This window comes from Hyperolius riggenbachi, chromosome 11, assembly GCF_040937935.1.
Source record: "Hyperolius riggenbachi isolate aHypRig1 chromosome 11, aHypRig1.pri, whole genome shotgun sequence".
Taxonomy (NCBI): domain Eukaryota; kingdom Metazoa; phylum Chordata; class Amphibia; order Anura; family Hyperoliidae; genus Hyperolius; species Hyperolius riggenbachi.
In genome coordinates, this window is record NC_090656.1 from 53,160,377 (window position 1) to 53,183,988 (window position 23,612).

Below are 23,612 nucleotides of genomic sequence, written 5' to 3' on the forward strand. Positions count from 1 at the left end.
GGACTTGATGCTGATTAGCGTTAGGCAGGACTTGGGGCTGCCACCACGTTCACACCCATCGGCGTTACGTGGTCTATAGGTAGTGAACATTGTCTTCCTCTCAAACACATTCCAAGCATGCGTCTTCCAATCCAACACATCCCACGCATGTTTATTTTGTGTGTTTTGAGTTTTAGCAAAGAGATCTAGAAGGTCCCTAAATGAAGGAAAGGGAGGGAAAGATAAGAAAAGAAAGAGAGAGAGAGAAAGTTGTTTCTAAGGCTCCAACATACTTTCAGTTTTTTCCACTCGGAAATTATAGATTGTGATTCAACATTCGCTTCCTCTCCCAACAAAATCTAAGCATGCTTTTGCATAGTTAATAGATGTAAATTTCTTACCCGCTATATAGTCTGTTCGCATTTTGTTCTGTGTCTTTCTCCATCTATCACTGAGGTATCGTCCGTGTGCTTTAGACACAGTCATGGCTGTTTTGGGGGCTGGTCCAAGTGAATCCAAATCCAGGGGGTACATTTCTATAAACTTCCTGAAGGCTTCTTCTCTGGAGTTTTTTGATTGGGCACTGTAAATGCATTACATGGAAAGAGGAATAACAGGTAAATTACAGAGATTAAAAGATGCCTAAAGAGTAAGGAGGGTTAGAAAGACTTATGCTGGCCATACACTTATAGATTTTCACCCAATGTTCCAAAACAAAGAGTTGCGCTGTTTGATGCCATGCAAAGCTGTAGGCCATCGGTCTGCCAATGCTTTTATCCCACCCTGATTGTTTTACATTTTCCATCCTGTCCGTTGAATACTTTGGATTGATTTTTAATCAAAATTGATCAAAAATCAATTGATGTGACAGTTCGACAAATTAGATCTGCATGTAATTGAATGAGAAAATTGTTGAATGTATGGGCATCTTAACCATTTTTGCATTTAGGACGTAGCTCCTATGTCCAAATATGCATGCTGGGCGTAGGAGCTAGATCCATGAAAAAACTGAGCCGCGGGGGTTTGCAGGGCCGCAACTGCCAGGTTGCGCGGGCAGCCCGTTAGCCCGGAGATCAATGAATGGGAGCGCAGATCCCATTCAGTGATCTAAGTCCCGTTAGAACGATTGCTGACTTCTATGGAGAAGTCGAGATCGGTCTGTTACACATCCCTTCTTCACTTCCTGTAAGTACGCTTACAGGAAGCCAAAAAAAAGTGACTGTAGCCATCTTATGGCCAAATAGTAAAACTACATCTACATACATTTTTTTAAATGAATAGACATTTTTACATTTAAAATTAACTGTTTACCTCCCACACACCCAAAGAGACTTAAATAAAATTTTTAATTAAAAAAACAAAAACATAAATAGTTACCTAAGGGTCTGAACTTTTTTTAATATGCATGTCAAGAGATTATATTCCTAATATTTTTTTAAATTATAAGCTTGTAAATAGTGGACGCAAAACTGAAAAAAATGCACCTTTATTTCCAAATAAAATATTGGCGCCATACATTGTGATAGGGATATAATTTAAATAGTGCAATAACCGGGACAAATGGGCAAATAAAATACATGTGTTTTAATTATGGTAGCATGTATTATTTTAAAGCTATAATGGCTGAAAACTGACACATAATTGTTTTCCATTTTTTCCTAATATTCCCATTACAATGCATTTAGAATAAAATAGTTCTTAGCAAAATGTACCACCCAAAGAAAGCCTGATTGGTGGCGGAAAAAACAAGATATAGATCATTTCATTGTAATTAGTAGTGATAAAGTTATTGGCGAATGAATGGGAGGTGAAAATTGCTCGGATGCATAAGGTGAAAAAACACTAAGGGCCCATTCACACTTAGAAGAGCGCAAAACGATTTTTGCTGGCGTTTTGCGGGAGTGATTTTTCCACGATTTCACGTGGAAAAATCACTTGACACTGCAGCGATTTTCCCGCACTCGCCTTTAGCGATTCTATAGCACTGAAACGCAATTGTCGGGAAATCGCCTGAAAATGGTGCAGGCTACGCGTTTGCGTTTTGTGATTTTGGGCGATTTGCGGCGATTAACGCAAATTGCCCAAGTAAGAACGTCTTTATAGGGTTTTATTACACTAGCGCTTTCAAAAGCGCTAGCGTTTGAGCGTTTTGCCGAAATAGCCTGCAAAACGCTCAAGTGTGAATGGACCCTTAAGGCTGAAGTGGTTAAGAATAAAAGATTTATACAAAAAAAACTTACACTGCCTCTTTATTGCAGTTTGCTGGATGGTCTAACTGATTTGGTGTCGCTCCACCTGAAGTAGATTCTATTCTTCTTTAGAAAAAATAAAAATAAATTGTTATTTTAAGTATAATTGTTAATGACAAAGAGAGAATGCAAGGGAGGCTAGGAGGAATAACTGAAAGACATAAGGGAGACATACTGTCACGATTGTGGAACTTTCCCCGTGATCAGCGCACAACGCGTGCGCTGACACGGCGGAGATCCTCCACAAGCGTATAATTTGCAGGTACCCAGCAAAAGGTGCTACGCACCTGTAGAGGGAAATTCCTGTTGGCAGATGGCGCTGGGGAGTGCAGAGGAACCAATCCTCTGTACCTCCACAAGTGCCAGACAGGAATTGTACGAAGCGCAGAACGCAATCGCAAGAGAGGCGATTGCGAATGAGATTGAGCAAAAGGGATAGGTTGTATGTGTGCGCGCCAATCCAGTCACCGCGCACACACAACAGCAGATACGAAATAGGAACGCGATCGCGAGAGGTGCGATCGCGAGACGTGACACAAGGCAGAACAGAATAGAATACGAGGGTAGCAAAGGCACAGCAAATACAATAAGGAGATATGGAAAATAACAACGCTAGCTAACCGCGAACACCGCACTCATTCGCAACAGTGCACGCGGTTATGCGCGATCTCCACGTGATAAGCACAATAGAGACAAGCACGCCTAACTAACCATAAACAGACAAACATGAAACAGGGGACGCGAGCGCTTGCTTAACGGTTACCTCACCGAGCCTGTAGCAAGCGCAGCGGACAAGACAGACACACGAAAAACAAGAACTAGGCAGGAAGGATCCACCGCTCTTCCGCCAGAGCAAGTGTGATCCAAGCAGGAACACAGATCAGAAAGATCCACAGCCGCTAACGCTAGCGGCTAGTGCGATCTCAGCAAGACAGAACGATTCGCTATCAACCGCCGCTGGTGACAGCGCAATCGCGACCGACAAGACAGAACAGAAGGATCCCCAGCGCTCGCACAAAGTAGCTAGCGCGATCCCAGGAGACAGAACAGAAGGATCCCCAGCGCTAGCACAAAGTAGCTAGCGCGATCCCAGAAGACAGAACAGAAGAGATAGCTGGTAGCAACCGCTGCACCAGCTATACTCCAAGAACATAGATCAGAACCATTTCCTGTCAACCACCATAGGGACAGGACAATGGCAAACAGGCAAGACAAGACAGAACAGGCAATACAGATAATACAACCTGACTGGGCTAGAAGGGGAGCCTAAAGCAACCCCCAGGAATTAACTATACTAGATAGCAATGGCTGACACTCCAGCAGTGTCCATCAGGAACTGAGCATGGAAGGGAAATGACCAGCGAAGCATTCTGGGAAACATAAAGCTCTTATAGTGCCAGTCATCAAAGAAGGCAGGTAGGGGATTTGCATAACGAATGTATGCAAATTCCCCAGCAAGAGAACAGAACAGAAACTTGCAATGGAAAAACAGTTCTCTGTTCCAGAGACCTGCAGCCCACAGACTAGAGGAATGGACAAACAGCTGTCTGCCTGTGCAGCCAGCTGAGCGGATCATCACACATACGGTATGTATTACCTTGAGGTACTTGGTTGATTTTCCACATCTTTGCTTGTTCCAATCTGTGAAACCAATATGGAGGCACGGCAGATGTCACTCAGGGTTTTCTCTCTATAGCACCTGTCCGCAGTTGTGCTGGTATGAGCAAGGTATTTTGCAAACAGGTACCTCTCCGAGTCCAAAAACTGAGCCACTGTCCATGTTTCACAAACTCGACGAGCCAGCTGGCTTGAAACATTTGGAAGATCAAACCTAACATGGGGAAAGTTTCAGTATGATTTCAGTACTTTTAAAAATGCAATAGTCATGAATTAAATCCAACATGTGCATGTTTGACTTTGCCAAGTTACCGCTTGTGTAGCCTCCTCAAGTCGTTGGAAACATTGTAAATTGTTTTCCCTGTTGTTGAAATAAAGAAGATGTCTTTTGGAGAATTGTCCCTTAAAAGTGTTGGCCTGATCTTCTCATAATACACCTTGAACCACTGAAGAAAGAACATTATTATTAATAATAATAATAATTTATAAAGCGCCAACATTTTCCGCAGTGATGTACAAAGTAAGAAACAAACATGGGGTACAAAATAATACAGACCGATATATAAAAAAAGAAGAGTTGGTACAAAATACAAATTTGGTACAATACAGAATTGGTAATTACAGTGACTTAATTAATTTGAATAAATGTGTCCTGTGTAACAAGACACAAAAGTGTGAGGTAGCCTTGCCCTTGCAAGCTTAGAATCTATAGCATTAATTCAAGTGCCAGTACCCTTTAGGTAAACAAATATATATTTAGTTATATCAATAATTATGGAAAATAAACTTTTCCCAAATTTTAATCTAAACAAGATGTCAGGGGATCGCGACAAAATAAGAGTCCCTCCATTCCTTAGATTCCACACTTATAAAAATATCAGCTGCACACTTTCATCCAAGCTTCCCCCAAGCAAGGGTACAGTAGGATTCCCTGACATAGTTAAAAATTGCACAGTGCAAAGTACTGCCACGATAAAAACACAATTCAAGCACCATGTATGCACTCCAGTCGGACATGCTGCTATCAAGCGCCACCAGGAATGCACGCTCCCCCCTTCTGAATGCATTCACCAGCTGACTGCTTGTCTCATAGCATATACCGTATTCACATTCTGCGTCAGCGCACCTCCAGGCCCCCCACCTACTAATTTCATCACACTGTATGAGGAACCACATAGGGAGGAGCCTGGAGGTAGACAGATGCCAGTACATGGAATTTGGTAAACCAGCTGGTGGAGACATGCTTTCCTGTGTCTGCTATTCACATTGGTTACTGATGATACATTTAAACTTGATTGAAGATTTTAACTAGAAGTCCTTCCTTATGCAGACTGTGGTTGTATGCTCTGAGACAAGCAGCCAGCTTGTGTGTGCTTTTACAAGGGGAGAGCATGTATTACTTTCCCCAAACCTGGTGGTGGCATGTTCTGCTGGAGTGCACACATTTAATTGTGTTTTTAACATGGCATAACTGTGTGTAATTTTTAACTATTTTCAGGGCATCATATTGGCTTGGGAGAAGCGTGAATGGAGAAGCTTTAACCTCCCTGGCGGTATGATAAATGCGGCTGCGCGGCCGCGAGAGGGTTTTTTTCAAATTATTTTTTTTTTTTTTAGCATGTAGCTAGCCTAGCGCTAGCTACATGCTTCCCCCCTCCCTGGGGTGTCCCCCCGTACCTACCAATCGCCGCCGGCGCCGCTTGCCCATAAGGAAATCCCGTTCTGAACGGGATTTCCTTGAGGGCTTCCCCCGTCTCCATGGCAACGAACGGAGTGACGTCATCGACGTCGCCGACGTCGTGACGTCACAGGGAATCCCGATCCACCCCATAGAGCAGCCTGGCCGCGATTGGCCAGGCTGCGCAAGGGGTATGCAGGGGGGGGGGGCTGTTTCCGCGGCGGGAAGCGGCGCATCGGCGGCGATCAGACCAAACATGCAGCTAGCAAAGTGCTAGCTGCGTGTTTGAAAAACAAAAATGTAAATCGGCCCAGCAGGGCCTGAGCGACACCCTCCGGCGGCTTACCCCGTGCCACACACGGGGTTACCGCCAAGGAGGTTAATGGGCAGCTGATACATATGGTTGAAGCACGTCGGTGGAGGTGCCCAAGGATATATTGTGGCAGCAACTAATTGGTTGTACTCATAAAAATTATGTAGGAAAATTATACATGGTATAATAAGGAGGTCTCTTACCTCCAAAAGCAGACTCACGCAGATAGAAAAAGGAGTCTTTAATAAAATAACGGTTATCCTGTAGACAACGCGTTTCACGGGACGCAGCCCACCTCCTCAGGTCAATAAAACAGATAACCTTACTAGTAGCCGTGCAGAGCTCGGGCGCATAGATCGTTTTTGATCTATGCGCCCGAGCTCTGCACGGCTACTAGTAAGGTTATCTGTTTTATTGACTCCTTTTTCTATCTGCGTGAGTCTGCTTTTGGAGGTAAGAGACCTCCTTATTATACCATGTATAATTTTCCTACATAATTTTTATGAGTACAACCAATTAGTTGCTGCCACAATATATCCTTGGGCACCTCCACCGACGTGCTTCAATCGTATACTCAACACTTCTTTAAGGTGTCATCCCTATCCCAGGGGACATTGTCTGCTGGGGACCAGGACCATAGGAGGAGAGCGACCACCCAGATCCAGAGGGTCCGGAACACCGAGCGGAAACGGTTATCTTTCCGCAGGCACTAACGGTGGTTGCAGGATTGCAACCTACCTTTGTGAGTATAACTTATTCACAAACTTACATCTCCAGTTATACTAACAATACTGCACCATAAGGGCTCCCGGTCTCAACTTTTTTATAGGTCAAGGACAGCCTTCTCCATTGTGAAGGGAGCACCCGAGACCCACACAGATATACTAGCTGATACATATAGTTCTACAGATACATTTATGCATTCTGTTACCTGTTCTTCTTCTTCTGTTATTGCAAATGTCGCCACTTGCTGTGTTGCAGTCTTGTGTGCCTTTACTGCAATGACAGTTAGATCCAGTGGATTGTTCTCCCAGGTGTACTTATAATGCAATCGTTCTGTCCATTCAGAAACCTACGAGATAAAAAACAATTGGATAAAAACATCGAAAATAATTTTCCGCAACACAAAAGTCTTTTTGGGCCTTTTTACTTACCGTCATATTTTGCACCACCCCTGGTCTCTGCAGATGTTTGAGAACCAACAATGCTTCCAGGTAGTTCATGATGAGCAATTTAACATCTTCTTCGACTGCACACTTTGTTTTTGCTTCTTGAATGGCTTTCAAAAATGACTCCTTTGCCTCAACTAAAAGTCTGCGGCAGTTTTCTGGTGTTGTCACAGTTTTCATCAAAGATGTGTACCTACCAATGAAAAGATAAAAATGAATTAGCTCCTTTAAGGTAATTGTAACGATCGGTGTAACACAGAGAGGGTCTGATTACCGGTGAACTGCAGTATCACCGAGAATGCAGAATATACCCGATTATTGATGATCTGCAGTATCACCGATAATCCGATATATATTCTAACCTCTGGACACCTGAGTAATGAGTGACTGTTAGTGCAACAGTAATACTTTGAGTACACACAGAAGTATGTTCCTTCCGTACGCCTAGACTCTCCCGGGGGAGGAGCTAAGCAGAGAGTAGGAAGGACAGAGTGTGAGTGACACCAAGGAGAGGGTGTCACTAACAGATCTGGGAACTGCCTCTAACAGTAAGGCTAGTTCTCGAGGTCGGCCAAGCCAGGTTGTCAACACACAGACAGATAAAGTACAGAATCAGAAGGCAGATACGGAATCCAGTAACAGGCAGGGTTTGGCAACGGAGAATCAGAATAACGAGGTACAGAGTCAGAAGGCCAATACAGAGTCCAGGATCGAGCAGAGTTTGGCAACAGGATATCAGAAATAGCAAGGTACAGGATCAGAGTTTAGAAGAATAGTCAGGCAGGCAAAAGGTCATAACAAATAATACAGATAATATTCCTAAGGCTAAGGTGTGAACGCCTTGATGTCAACACCTTTGGAAACTATGCTAGAACACAGATACGAACAAGGTCTGAGTGCTACCACGTTGTGATCGCAACGCCAGACAACCAGAGAATGACCAGCACCCAGCATATATACACTAGTGCTCTCCAGCACCTCCCCTAAATGCTGGACCAATGAAAGTTGCTGTAATTGTCAGCTTACCGGCCTGGTCAGCTGACCCTTCTCTGACTGCCATAAAAGTTCTGCCTCTCCGCGCGCACGCGCGTCATTCTGAACCTAGGTGGACTATCAGTCCCAGCCACCCTAGTGCTGCTTTGCAATGTCTCTGCTGACCCATGCGCGGGGTTGGTCGCACCGCTATCTGCACCGGCGGCGGCCTCTCCGCGCTGGGTCAAAGTGTCAGTAGCAGGGCTATGCGTGCTGTTTTTCCGCATTCCGCCATGCCCTCCATGGAAACAGCCGCCTCACGCTATATAGAGGCGGCTGATTTTCCGCATTTCCTTACAGTAATCATACATCTAGCGATGATGGGCAGATTTGATCAAGAATCAAACTCTCTCTAATCAAATCTGATTAGAGAGAGATCTGTTGGCTGCCCAATGCCCACACACCGGAGACTGATTCCTGATCAAATTCATGCTGAAACTTATCCAGAATCAGCCTTGTAACTTCACATCCACCGCCTTGCCAGCCTGACGCTGCCCGCCAAATGTTCAATATGCTCCGCCCGGTCCCCAGTGCACTATAAATTACCAATCCGTGTCTCCCGCTGGCCCCCGGGCTCCTTCCTCCAACCATAGATGTGCCTTATGTGGTTGCCAGAGTAATGTGGACGCATGTACGCCGACAACCACATTGGGCACGTGAATGGATGGAGGACGGAGCCAGCGGCCAATAGGAGAGCACATTGAAGATTAGTGGGGTCAACGTTAGGCGTTTCATTGCGTTCTTGGCTTGTCCTGATATCGCTCGCTGATAGACCACAATGACCCAACATCATTCAGCATGTTTGATTGACATGTTTGCCCTGAAATTGGTTGCCTCGGCGATCGGGCATGCACTTGGTGGCACCGATTTTTATCCAATTTGATAATAATTATCGAATTGGATGGTCGATCGGCTGCCAAATTGATAAGTGTATGGGCACCTTTAGGTCCAACAAAGCAGAGGGCCAAAATGATAGAATTGACTGTTTATGCAATATTACCTTTTCCTGACGATCTCACAAGATATTCCTTTACGCATTCTTTTTTGAATGTCCTCCGTCACATCCATAAAGTAGCTGCAGTCTCTGAAAAGGGATCGTTTGTTCATACGCAAATTGGTGGACTTTATCTGGAAATTCACAAATCGCCTGACATGTTTGAGATAATTGAATATTGTCTGGCTCTTAAGAATGCCACTCAACTTAGTTAAAAACTGATTGACCCTCTCAATATCCTTTACAAAGTTTAAGTTCACAGACCTTGGATTCATAAAATACAAGAATCTGGCCACATCTTCAACCTAAAAAGGAAAAAAACAACAGGATAGCTTATTAATGATTGTTTCTGGTAACCAAGAGGGGCTATAACAGCAACTTATGCTACACCTGATGTCAACTGTCATTAACCTTCCTGGCGTTAAATTTCCCCAGAATTTCAGTGCAAAAAGTGGTTCAATTAATTTCAAATTATTTTTCAAGCATTTTTTTAATCATTTTTTTTTAATATTGAATTCAATATAAAAAAATTGTCTGCTGCCAGATTATGACGCTGCGTGACCCTGGCTTAATCAAAACTAATCGCCAAGGAACATGTCATTGCCAAGGGATAAGCAAATCCGCCGAAGGACATGGAAGAAGGAACTGGGCAAGCTATCAGAGGTACACAACGAGGGATCAGCATGCCAATGGTGAGTGTAAGCCCCCACCAAGTCTCCCCCATGTGCATGATGTAGGGTGCACATTGGAAGTTAAGCTTCCAATCAGGGCAGTTTATAGGCTAAATTATTCCCAGGGGAGAGTGTAAAGTTGCACCCCCCCCCCACCTGTGGGCTTGAAAATATTATTTGCAATGCGGTATTTATCTCCCCCCTATATAGATGGCCAGGTATAGATGCCGCAGTATAGTTAACCAGGTATAGGTGCCATAGTATAAGTAGTTAGCTATAGGTGCCGCAGTATATGTAGCGGGACCCCCAGCTTAGATAGCGACAGATGCCCCCCAGTTTAAGTAGTGACAGGGCCCCCCAGTTTAAGTAGTGACAGGTGCCCCTTAGTTTAGGTAGTGACAGGTGCCCCCAGTTTAGGTAGTGACAGGGACCCCAGTTTAGGTAGTGACAGGTGTCCCCCAGTTTAGGTAGTGACAGGGCCCCCCAGTTTAGGAAGTGACAGGGACCCCCTAGTTTAGGTAGTTTTAGGAGCCCCCCAGTTTAAGTAGTGACAGGTGCCCCTTAGTTTAGGTAGTGACAGGTGCCCCCAGTTTAGGTAGTGACAGGGACCCCAGTTTAGGTAGTGACAGGGCCCCCCAGTTTAAGTAGTGACAGGTGCCCCTTAGTTTAGGTAGTGACAGGTGCCCCCAGTTTAGGTAGTGACAGGGACCCCAGTTTAGGTAGTGACAGGTGTCCCCCAGTTTAGGTAGTGACAGGGCCCCCCAGTTTAGGAAGTGACAGGGACCCCCTAGTTTAGGTAGTTTTAGGAGCCCCCCAGTTTAGGTAGTGATAGGTATCCCCGGGTTATGTAGTGACAGGGTCCCCCAGTTTAGGTAGTGACAGGGACCCTCAGTTTAGGAAGTGACAGGTTCCCCCTAGTTTAGGTAGTGATAGGGACCCCCAGTTTAGATAGCGACAGATGCCCCCCAGTTTAAGTAGTGACAGGTGCCCCCCAGTTTAGGTAGTAACAGGCGCCCCCCAGTTCATGCAGTGACAGGTGCTCATCCTTACTGCTAGGGAGGTTAAGGCAGAGGGGTGAAATTGCTCCAGGTCCCCTGACAGCTGCCAGGCCCCCATACACTGCTGGAACTCCAGGTGGTCCCCCCGACTACTCCTGGGACCCTACACGGACAGCAGTGGAACACTGTGTTGGGGATACAGAGGCAACACGCATCTGTACTACAGCCCCCACAACAATCCCTTGCATTGCCTACTGCTCATACCAGGTGACCACCCGGCCAGATTGGGGGCCCCAGGGGATTACTTTTTGTGGTGGGGTGCCCCAGGTTACTTTTGCCCTGGGGTCTCCCTGCAGCTTAAATTGGCCCTGCCTGATTTAATAAACACTCAAACATAGTGCTCACAGTTAATTACCTCCTGTTGGTACCTCTTGACTCTCAGGTTCTCTTGCAAATACAAGGCAAAACTCTTTAACAGTGGTGCGTTCAAAGAGTGGCGCTTATACAGTCCAGCTTTCTTCATTTTTATCCTTGTACCTGTAGTCCAGCGTGTTTTAAGGATTCTATTTGGTAAAAATGATGATATAGGTTAAGATAAAGCAAACAAAGTTCAGTTATAAAATTCACAAATAAATAAATACATAAATATATCACCTTTTAAATCGGGGATCTATGCCTATGTTTTCTACATTATATTCTATGCTGTCATCATTGACTTCTTCCTCAGTATGGTCAGTATGGTCAGACTCTTCTTCCTCCACCTCGCTCGGCTCTTCTACCTCCCTATCATCAATCCTTTCAGATTCATCTGCTGCAGGTAGATGTCCAGCAAAGTCTTGGGATACTGTCTCACCTAATCCTGCAACTTCTTCTGTGAGTTCTGGTTGGATTCTGGAAATAAATAATAATAATAGTAATTCCTATTTTGGTTTAATTGGTACACTAATGATGTGTCCATATTATGTTGTGTCTTTGACATACCATTAAAGTGAACCTTAAGTCTGTTAAAAAAATGAGTTTAACTCACCTGGGGCTTCCCTCAGCCCCCTGCAGCTGATCGGTGCCCTCGCAGCTCCGCTCTGATGCTCCTGGACCCGCCGGCGACAACTTCCGGTTTCGCCGTCACCGGCCGACAGGCATGGGAACGCGAGTGATTGTTCGCGTTCCCAGCCACAATAGCGCCCCCTAGGCTACTATTGTGGCATTCTTGCAGCAATAGTAGCCTAGGGGGTGCTATTGTGGCTGGGAACGCGAAGAATCACTCGCGTTCCCATGCCTGTCGGCCGGTGACGGCGAAACCGGAAGTCGTCGCCGGCGGGTCCAGGAGCATCAGAGCGGAGCTGCGAGGGCACCGATCAGCTGCAGGGGGCTGAGGGAAGCTCCTGGTGAGTTAAACTCATTTTTTTTAACAGACTTAAGGTTCACTTTAAGCCTAGAGAGATATTATCGCATACTTTATTATACTTTGTCTTTTTAAGATCTACAGTGCTATATATTGTGTATTATAGACCCTTTCCTGTAATGTTGTATTATTCTCTCTTCAGGGCTGCTTCACCCTTGCTCTAAAAACGTATCCGTGGCTCTGTTTTTCAGCCCGGATCAAAACCGGAGCCACGGATAGCAATGTTAAAAACAGCAGCCGTCTTCACCCAACCAAAAAACGGATCTGTCTGCGTTCAGGGGGATCCGTTTTAAAAACCTGAACGGACGGTCTGGATTTTCAGCATTTTCCCGGACCGCACATGGATCCGGATACACAGAGGGGTAGTGGCAGGCAATAGGAAAACGGATCCCCTCTCCACAGGCAATTTTGGACACAGAAACGGATCTGTTCCTGTGTCACAGCCTTTGGATGGGGAGGGGGCCACCATGCTGTGTGGGAAGCAACCAGAACAGGGTTGACAACAGTCGGCGGGGTGGCCCCCTCACCTGTGTCCCCCGTCCCCGCTCCCCCTCCAGCTATTTGTGCAAAATTTGTTAAAATTGTAAAGTATGCGGTGAGTGGGGAACTTAGCTTCTCTCCACTCTCTCCTCTCGCCACCCTCCGAAGCGGTGGAATGCAAGAGAGCAAGGTAAGCTCCTGGCTCGCCTCATACTTAACATTTGAACTAATTTTGCACAAATAGCTGGAGGGGCGTGGGGACGGAGGACCCAGGTGAGGGAGGAGGGGTGACCCGCCGACCGCTGTCACCCCTGTCCTGGCTCCCTATCCTTAATAAAGACATTTTGAAAGTAAAAAAAATAAAAAATAAATAATAAAGTAGAAATAATAAAATAATATATAGGAGCTGTTAATAGGGTGACATTTTTAAAGTTGGCTAAAGGGGCCCATACACTGCTTGATTTCAGCCACCGGTTGCTCGATCAATTCTATCGAATCAGCCGATTGATTTGCTGCCAATTTTGATCGATTTGATCTATGTGACTGGATGGAAAATCTAGAACGATCTGCTGCTGCCAGCAGATCGATGTCCCATAGAGTTTCATTGGATCTAATGGTCCAATAATGCATTTAAATCGATTCCCAATAGATTTCCAACAGATTTAATGCTGGCCTGGGAATACACGTTAGATTTTGAGCCATTTAGATGGCTCGATAGATCATTTCCGACATGTCTGATCTCCCGCCTGATCGTTTCCGTGCTCAATTTTGAATGGTAAAGATAAGAAAAACGAATGGAAAATAAGAGAATCGCCCACAGAATCGAGTGCGGAAAACGATCGGGCGCAAAATCGAGTGTCAAAATTGACCCATGTATTCCCAGCATTATTCTGAAATCTATTGGAAATCTGTTCCTAGTGCGCGGCACACATCAGATAGATTCCTGTCAGATTCGACTTGACAGGCATCGGACAGAAATCTATCTGATGGTCGAATCTGCTGCAAATCTATAAGTGTATGGCCACCATAAGGCGTCACAGCCAAGGGCATAACAATACCCCCATGAACAGAATCGTGGCGGCAAAGTGGCTCTCCTGGGACCGCCTAACCCAGGATTGAGTCATCTCACAATATGCATACGCATATGAAATTAGCAGAGAACTCCGCACCTGTTCCCTGCAGACGGCCGCTGCAATCAGCCTGTTAGCCCGCAAAAAACAAAAACAAAAAAACAACATTTATTTACATGTACAGTGCTGCAATCTACTGCAGCACTGTACAGGGGACAGCTCTGTCACTGAGCTGTCCCCTCAAGTGGCAGGGAAACAGATCCCTCTCATAGGCTGATGCCTATGAGAGGTCATCAGTATGATTGGCTGGGGGGGGAGTTGGGAAGGAAAATGTTAAGAAAATGCACAATTTTTAATAAAAAAAAACATGGCAGCAGCAATCAGATGCCACCAACAGAAAGCTATGTTGGTGGCAAGAAAAGGAGACACGATTCATTTGTATGCTCAATTGTATGGCCCTGCAGCGAGCTCTTAAAGCTGCAGTGGCCTGAACTGTAAAAAAATGCCTTGTCACTAGGGGTGGTGTAAACATGTGGTCCTCAACTGGTTAAACCACACAGGCTTGGGGGGAATTGCCAGCCAATTGTTAAACAATAGACTAATAGAATAGATTAACCATTTGCTTTGATGATTTTATAGAATCGAGAGAGAATCGAGTGTGTTCCAGAATTCTCAATCCATGAAAAGTGGCTGATTTCACATCGAATCGACCAGCCTAGTCGATCGAGCAGAATGCAAGATATTAGTCAATCGCACAGGAATTGGCTACTGTTCACATGCCATTCGATCGACTCTGAATCGATTTTTGGATTCAAAGCATGGAGACGCAACATTGGTCAGATCGAATGTGAAGGTGACTCGCATAGGACATCCTTGATTTGTTTGTAGTGTCTGGGTCACTACTCACTAGTCGATCGACTTTCGATCAACCATACTGAAGTTGATTCCTTATTTAAGTCGATCGCTTTGCCGATTGAACCAGAATTGCTAGATGAATGGCTAGCTTCACATTCGAAATCATTAGAAATAAAAACTTTTGTGAAACTGAAGTGTACATACCTTGCCACCTGAGGCTTGTTTTTGATGATGAAGCCTTTGCTTTCTAAGAAGGCACACAATTCCTCAGGAGAATGGATTCCCTTGATGGCATTGTAATCAAACACTATGGCCAACTCTGCAATCTTCCACAAACGTCTCTGAGCATTTCCCACAGCTTGCTTAACCTCTGCAGCTGACTTGAACTGCATGCACTTCCTGCGCAGGTGTGTAGACAAATATTTATCCACTTTTAAACAGACTGGGCAAACTAGAGCCACCCGATTCTGCCTAAAGGGAAAAAAAGAACATTATTAGGCAGAAAAAAATCATGAAAAACCTACCAAAAAAAATGGACCTATTACGTACAAGGTAGAGATTTATGTCCTAATTGTAAAATAAATAAATAAAATTCTAAATTACACACAAGAAAATATCAAAGCTATGCCCTGTACTTACACTTGGCGGGGAGTCTCCATTGATTCAAGTTTATATATATAAAAAAAAAAATAATAATAACAAATATCAAAATAAACTTAGAGCAGAAAAAGGAAAAAAAAAAAGATAATAAAAAAAGCAAAACATGAAAAAAAAAAAAAGTCCTGGTATTCCTGGGTAAGGTTCGCTTCAGCAGCTTTTCCTGGGTAAGGTTAGCTTCAGTAGCTATTCCTGGGTAAGGCTAGCTTCAGAAGCTTGCAAGTCCCATCATTCCCTTTTTATACTATTAAAAATCAGTCAATCCAGTCTCGCCTTCTGATTGGACCTCAGGCGTATTGGGCTCAGACTAATCCCGCCCTGGAGAGACTGTTCAGAAGTTTCAAATCCATGCCAGGCAAGCAAGTTCAGAAGCTATACTGTTATGAGCAGCATCTATCATTTGCAGCTTCTGATTTGAGACAACTTCTCTCTGTCTCTATCTGATATGATAAGATAGAGCTGTGCTCAATTGTGCAGAAGTCTGTGTGTGTGATGAAAGTGTCTGTGTGTGATTTCAATCCCAGACACCTGACCAGTGAGCCCCACTGGAAAGCTCTTCTAGATTCAGTGTAAGTTTCCTGTTTAAATAAAAGGAATTTAATTTTAGGGTTTAGATAATATTACGCCTCTAATATATGCAAATGAATTGGCTGTACTTTCAAACCTAGCCTATCTCAATGTAGCTAGCTGCAGGAGTGAGCCTAAAGCCCCGTCTACACGAGGCGATCCGGCGGCTCAATTAGCCGCCGGATCGCCTCTTCCGCATCCCCGCGCGTCCCCGCTTTCCCACGCGTGCGTCGTATTCGATCCGCCCTCGCCACCACGCCACTTATCCTCCGCTTGATTCCCTGCCATTGTCCCCTCGTGGGGAACGAGCGGGGAATCGGCAGCGGCAAAATCGGACCTGATGGATCTTATCAATCGAGCCGCATCAGCAGCTCGATTGATAAGGAACATCGCTCCGTGTAGACGGAGCTTAAAGGTGGACATACATTTGTAGATTTGGTGGCCAATCAACCATCCCTTTCAATAATAATGATTGAATTGGATGAAAATCTATTCCACCAAAAGCATGCCCTCTAGATGGTGCAACCAACTGGTCTCATGTATCGATCAGACATGCTGGGAAAATCTTAGGGCAACCACATGGGATGCACACCCGGAAGAAGAGTCTGGACACACATGGGCAGACTCCATACAGGTTAGGTATTAATGCAGGGGCACCGGAAGGGACATCTACATTTGGGGTATGCAGCCAGGGGCGACAAGGCAGCATCACAAGGCCAAATCCCAAAAGATTTCATGCTAAATTGATCATGCAGAGAGCTGTCTATTGGTCCATCGGCAGCCAAAATTGTATGGGTACATTTACCTAGGCCCGGATTTATATCACAGGAGCCTATAGGCACAGATGTCCTGGCACCCTAGACTTCATCCTCCATGAACCTACAAACCCCACTGAACCACGCTGCAAGTGTGCTGACTGGCCCAGCTGTCACTTCTCCCTTACTTCCTGTAATAGTTAGATACAGTATTAGTATACAGTATTTAGTATTAGGTAGACAGAGGTACCCTCAGGGTTAAGTAACTAGTGGTGCCCCCAACTGAAGGGAAATCTTGTCAGTGGAATGCCGACAGCTGGGTGAGTAGCCTCTCATTTACAATCTGCTCAGGACTCTGAATAGGGAAGGAGGGAGACACTTGGGGAGGGGAGTGGGCCGCCTTTTCATCATCAGGTGCCTGTAGGCATGTGCCTACAGTGTCTTATGGTAAATCTGGCCCTGCCTTTACCTCTAGAGAAAAGTGCATAACCCCCTCCCCCCCATCATTTTAGGCACAATGTTCTTGATCACTAAACTTGGTGGACAGTTTGTGGAGAACAAACATTGTTTTGCCGTTCAATTTTACGTGAATGATTGTTACCAAAAGTTTCTATTTAACCCCCCAAGCAGTATGATTATTTCTGGATTTTAGGGTCTTTTTAAGAGGTTTCACACCCTAAAATCAGGAAAAAAATCATGCTGCCAGAACGCCAGCAGCAGCCCCTGCTCTCACTCACCTTCCTGGGCTCCAGCGCCGCAATTTTCTCTGTCCTCCTGGCAGCGCTGTAACTCTGTAGTGAGATCAATGACGGTGATCTCACAAGAGTGATTCAGAGCCTCGGAGGACAGGAAGCAGAATGGCTGCCGATGTCTGAATCCCCCAGGAGGTGAGTGAAAGCTCCCGCTGTGCGCAATAGACAGCATAGAGCTCCTGGCGTCTAGCTCGAGCGGGGCACCAGGGAGGTTAGCCGTCAATGGCCACCGTCTTTAGTGGTAAATAGCAAAGAAGATTGACAGTGTTCTGTTAAAACACCAATAGATGGCGCTGGAAAAATAGGTGACATTCATAATTTTTGTTAAATATTTTGCTGTTGCTGCCAGGCCACTGTCTGGGGTTTTTTGAACACTTTGTATACATTTTTAAAGGAATCCTGAGATGGTCCTCCCTGGCGTTCAATTTCCCCAGGATTTCTGTGCAAAAAGTGATAAAATTAATTTTTATAACTTTTTTTTCCTGTAACTTGCCAAAATGTGTTGGGCAAGGGTCTAGTTAGTATACAGTGCAGGAGAGTATTGCTGTGTATGCACATTTATACTGTTCACAGCATGTTTTGTATGGACAGATAATCTGTCAATACCGCTAGGGAGGTCTTAATGTGTGTATTTACAGTATATTTACCTGGGGCTTCCTCCAGCCCCATGAGGTGCATGAGCTCCCTCGCGGTCAGCCACTCTGTTCTTGAGCTATGGCCTCCGGTAATCAGGCTGGCCATGCTCCTCTGTGCATGCGCAGCCCCGCCACGTGCGCATGCGCAGAATGCTCCTGGCCACTGGAGCACAGTGGGGGCATGTGTGCGGGCAGACCACGCATGCGCAGAAGTGCACAACTGGCCAGATTACCAGGGACCATAGCACAACAACGGAGTGGCTTGAGAAGATGGTGAGGGAGCCTACACACCTCATGGTGCTTGGGGACGCCCCAGGTAAGTATAAATACAAACATTATGACCATCTCAGGCAGGGCCGGGCTGAGGCATAGACTGGAGAGGCTCCAGCCTCAGGGCGCAGTGTAGGAGGGGGCGCAGAATTCATTCAGCTGTCATTCCTAATTGTGTTTGAAGCAGAAAGAAATAAGAAAAGGGGATACATGGCAGTGACTGCAAGCCAGATAACTAGATATTAAGGTGTTGGGGAGGTTGTGGGCCCTGTGGCGCCTCTTAGTCTAATAGCAATCAGTGTTTGATGGCTCGGGTGGCAGGGATGGAGGGGCGCACTTTGGTGTCTCAGCCTTGGGTGCTGGAGGACCTTGTCCCCGCTCTGATCTCAGGTACACTTTCAAGAAATTGTGGCTGAAGAGATGCCCTGAAAGTTTAAGAAGTTTGCCTGCCATTGAAGTCGGTGGGGAACGTGGGGTTCACAAATTTCTGCTGTAAAATAAGAAGGATGTATACTTGTTTTGCTCTGCTAAATTGTTCGTATCCAAATTAAATAAGTAGGTCCTAAATACAATGGAGGGTGAAGGGCGCAGTTACATGTTGGGGTTTCGCCTGGCCCTTCAGTCGCACATAGACTGAGGGCTACCCGCCAGGCGACAGGACCTTTATGCGAATAGAAGGGGAGTCAGCTGATCGCCCGGTCAGCTGACTCCAACAGTACTTCTGATTGGCTGAGTGACTGGGGCGGCGCTGTGGAGCGCTCTCAGTATATATAGGACCTGCCTGTCAGTTGCTCGGTGTCTGCTGTTGCAAATGCTACGTGTTAGCACTCAGACCTTAGTCAGATCCTAAAGTGTGCTAGAACCGGCAGGAGCTGGGGATCCACACTTAGTCAGACTTGTTGATAGCTTAAAGTACTAATTGCATTGTATTATTTGTTATGACCGAATCTGCTTGCCTGACTCTTCTGCCCTCACCGGGGAGCCAGTCTCTGGTGAGGGATTCTCCATACAGTTTGATCACCTGCTCCTCAGGTGATCAGTAGCCTGCAGTACAGTCTTAATCACCTGCTCCTCAGGTGATCAGTAGTAGCAGTACAGTCTTAATCACCTGCTCCTCAGGTGATCAGTAGTTGCAGTACAGTCTTATTCACCTGCTCCTCAGGTGATCAGTAGTTGCAGTACAGTCTTAATCACCTGCTCCTCAGGTGATCAGTAGTTGCAGTACAGTCTTAATCGCCTGCTCCTCAGGTGATCAGTAGCTGCAGTACAGTCTTAATCGCCTGCTCCTCAGGTGATCAGTAACTGCAGTACAGTCTTAATCGCCTGCTCCTCAGGTGATCAGTAACTGCAGTACAGTCTTAATCACCTGCTCCTCAGGTGAACAGTAGCTGCAGCACAGTCTTTATCACCTGCTCCTCAGGTGACTCATAGCTGCAGTACAGTCTGAATCACCCGCTCCTCGGGTGATCATTTCCACGTGTATTACTGTGGCACCAAACACCTATCTATACACCTGGTAGTCTTGTCTCTAGTTATACTAGTATTATTGGTGATTCTGCAGATCACCACATAATCAGGTATAGCGTCTGTATTATTGGTGATACTGCAGATCACCAATAATCAGAAATTCTGTTATTGCTGACACCAATCGTTACAGTTGTGTGCTATTGTTGAAACAACTGATAAGACGCAACTCAAGTCAATTCAACTGTTGGATTTACTTGAGCTGTGTCTTATCAGTTGTTTCAACAATAGCAAATAATTTTTTGTGGGTGATTGAATTTGTTTCACAACAAAAGTTGTTTGATAATTGTGCATTTTGTTGAGCGTGTGTTGGATGCTTTAGGCTCCTTAATCACAGTTTACCATTTACGTATGACAGCAGGGCTGATGAATTTGAAATTGTATTGTCACCATAAAAATCTAATTTCAACAGCAACTGGTCTGAGTGTATTAAGTGATAAAGATGCTAATCCTGCATTCAAAACTTGCAAAACTTTTTCTGTGGTTATGGTTTGGAGTTATCACATACTTTAGGAGCACTGGCCCTTAAAGGGAAGGTTCAGGGACGCTACAAAAAAAATAAAAATCCACATCCACTTACCTGGGGCTTCCTCCAGCCCGTGGCAGGCAGGAGGTGCCCTCGGCGCCACTCCGCAGGCTCCCGGTGGTCTCCGGTGGCCCACCCGACCTGGCCAGGCCGGCGGTCGGGCCTCTTCTGCGCTCCATTGTGCGTTCCACGCCGGCGCGCTGACGTCATCGGACGTCCTCCGGACTGTACTGCGCAGGCTCAGAACTACTGAGCCTGCGCAGTACAGCCCGGAGGACGTCCGATGACATCGCTAGAGATCATGGGGCCCCATAGCAAAACTTTCTTTGGGCCCTCCGATGTAGGCATTGTGACCTGCCCCTACCCTATGGATATGAGTTAATTGGGCAATTTACATTCATGCAATCAACTCTGCACATGGTTCATGGGCACTGAGACAACGTTTGAGGGTGAGGGAACAGAAGAAAGTTAATGGTGAGTACATTAAGTGCCACCTGGGCCCCCTCTACTCCAGGGCCCCATAGCAGCTGCTATGACCGCTATGGCTATTGCTACGCCCCAGTATCCAGCTAAAATCTTAGATTCCATAAGTCCTCCTTTACAGGGAACCTTAACTGAACCTAAAAAAAAAGGTTTCACGTACCTGGGGCTTCCACCAGCCCCCTGCAGCCATCCTGTGCCCACGCTGTCACTCATCAGTCATCCGGTCCCCCGCTGTGGTACAGTTTCATTACACCTGCATGCTCCTGGATGTGCGCATCCTCGATTACGCTCCCGTCCCTGTGGTCATCTTGTACCATTCGTAAAGTCCCTCTATGCCGCAGCTTCCAAGACGTGGCCCTGCCCCCTGAAAAACAACTGCTGTCATTTTTCTCATAGAGAAAACAGACAACTTTTTTTTCAGTGGCCATGGCTATGCACCGGAAGCCGCCACATAGAGGGGCTTTGCAGATTAGTTTGCGGGAGAAGGAAAAACAACTACATGACCTAGTTGCAAATGAATATTACATACTTACCTCTCCGTAACTTCCTCTCAGAAGCTCACCATTTTCTTCTTACAGTGATACCTTCCAGTTCTGACAACATTTTGTCAGAACTGAAATATACCAGTTCCTGTCAGTTATATATCAGCTGCTGTCAGTTACAACTGAATGTGCAAGGTAATGTCCATGTTTCCCTATGGCTCAAGTGGGCGATATTACAGTTTAACAGTATGCTGACCAGGAAGCTGTTATGGGGTAATGGCCATTTTTAAAATGGAGGATGGAGAATTCCCTTGATCACAGTGGACAAATGGGACGCAGGAGAGGAGAAAGAGATTGAGGAGTACATTCTCTTTAGTATGACCTGTGTATGGTTATTTTGACTTTTTATTTTCAGTTCAGGTTCTCTTGAAAGTGTACCGAATGGTGTGTCAGGATTTATACTTACCTGAGGTGTCCTCCAGCTCCATTCAGGCTGTGGGCTCCCTCGCTGTCTCTCTGGGCTGCTCCGGTTGTCTGCACCCTCCTGGTACTTTTGTCAGTCACGCTCCGTTGTGCATTGCCAAAGTACTGTGCCGTCCAGCGGGGGGCCGGGTGGTACGGGAAGATGGTGAGGGACCAAACAGCCTAAAAGGGGTGGGAGGATGCACAAGGTTAGCATAAATCCTGAGACACTATTTGTCTCAGATTCACTTTAAAATAATTCATGATGAAGCCTAATTCTGGCAATCTATACTCGGGAGGTGGGGTGTGTGTGTGTGTGTGGGGGGGGGGGGGGCGTATTTTTTGACACTTGCCCTGCGAGCAGTTTGACCTTGAAAGAGGCGCCCAGGATTATTGAACTCTGCCTTCTGGCATATCATATGACCTGAGGTAGCGTTTTTTCCGTGAAACGCGTTGTCTTTTAAAAGTGCCAAATAAAACGTTTATCTCTTTATATCAAGTGAAGGGACTACTTTATTAAGGTAGGACCAGATGAATTTTTTTATCATTTGAATATTATACAGTACTATTTAGTTTCATCAGACACACATACTCTGGGCGCCTCCTTCTCTATCCTACTGACCTTGAAACTACCTAGGGCACCTCCTATGTGACATTTGCAATGTGGTGGGTGCATTGCGGTACAATGGAGTGTGGCATGGTAAAACTCTGCATGCAGTGTGTTAACTGCAAAATTTGTGCATTAATGGTTACAGTGAAGCATAATTTTTATTGACTGTATGCTTCACTGTTTGCGACACAACACGCTGGTAGTGTGCTTTGCCACTTTCCTGATCAATCCTGCTGTCACAAGGAATGCAATGCTACTGTCTCTGTGAATGTGGCCTATGGGTTGAAACATGCATTGAGACAGGTACATATGGTTCACGGTGAACATAGGTTTCCCTTGAGCACTAGGGAGGGGGGATTTTTACAATTATATTAAGGTGGCCTTAAACTTATACATTTTTTGCATCCAGCCAATTAGATCATTTGATTCCATCAACTAGAAATTGATGCCGCAAACAGTTCCTGATCTAATTCTGGCTAAATCAATCGATTCAGTCTATTGCGTAGGATGGAAGATTTTGGTTGATCAGTAGCGAGTGAGGAGTGGTGGCAGAATGATGACACTGGATTAAACACTAGAAAATCCATTCCTAGTGTGTGGCACGGATTGGATAGATCCCAGTCATAATTGATCTGCCAGAGATCTATCTAAAGGTGACCATACATCTATTTTGCAGCCCAATCAACCATCCGATTTGGTAATTTTATAGAATTGGATGAAAATCGGTGCAGCAACAAGCGTGCCCGATTGATAAATTCCACTGATTGTGGGCTGAAATTGGTTGAATGTATCGGTCAAGCATAATGAGAAATCTCAGGCCGATGGGGTCAGTCCAGTGCGTGGCGGTAACGAACGATGTGCAGTATCACAACTAGAGATGTCGCGAACCTCCGACTTTTGGTTTGCGAACCCCGTTCGCGAACTTCCACGGAAGTTTCAGTTCGTGCAAAAGTTTGCGAACCGCAATAGACTTCAATGGGGAGGCGAACTTGGAAAACTAGAAACACTTATGCTGGCCAGAAAAGTGATGGAAAACATGTTTCAAGGGGTCTAACACCTGGACCCCCAGGTGGCGGAGTGGGATACATGCCAAAACTCCCAGGGAAAAATCTGGATTTGACGCAAAGCAGCATTTTAAGGGCAGAAATCACACTGAATGCTAAATTGCCGGCCTAAAGTGCTTTCAAACATCTTGCATGTGTATACATCAATCAGGGAGTGTAATTAGTGTACTGCTTCACACTGACTCACCAAACTCACTGTGTAATGCACTGCAAACAGTTGTTTGTGTTGTGACGGTCGTGGTGGACTACTGCGCAGTGCACACCATGGTGAGATCGCTCTTCCTCACTCAGTGATGTCTGGTTAGGTAATGTCTGTCT

The 23,612-nt window shown here is 45.6% G+C and overlaps 1 protein-coding gene across 1 annotated transcript in view; it reads right to left on the bottom strand.

Moving 5' to 3' along the window:
• The window catches only part of LOC137537800 (uncharacterized), a 36,529-nt gene that overhangs the window by 7,144 nt on the left and 5,773 nt on the right, over positions 1–23,612 (bottom strand). Inside the window, exons 3-13 of the mRNA XM_068259761.1 lie at positions 21,625–21,803; positions 14,712–14,978; positions 11,355–11,591; positions 11,116–11,263; positions 9,038–9,336; positions 6,991–7,198; positions 6,768–6,908; positions 4,158–4,291; positions 3,826–4,059; positions 2,220–2,294; positions 381–562 (exon numbers count right to left, since the gene is read on the bottom strand). Of these exons, the coding sequence (XP_068115862.1) occupies positions 381–562; positions 2,220–2,294; positions 3,826–4,059; positions 4,158–4,291; positions 6,768–6,908; positions 6,991–7,198; positions 9,038–9,336; positions 11,116–11,263; positions 11,355–11,591; positions 14,712–14,978; positions 21,625–21,803 (2,104 nt within the window). The remainder of the gene's footprint in view (positions 1–380; positions 563–2,219; positions 2,295–3,825; positions 4,060–4,157; positions 4,292–6,767; positions 6,909–6,990; positions 7,199–9,037; positions 9,337–11,115; positions 11,264–11,354; positions 11,592–14,711; positions 14,979–21,624; positions 21,804–23,612) is intronic.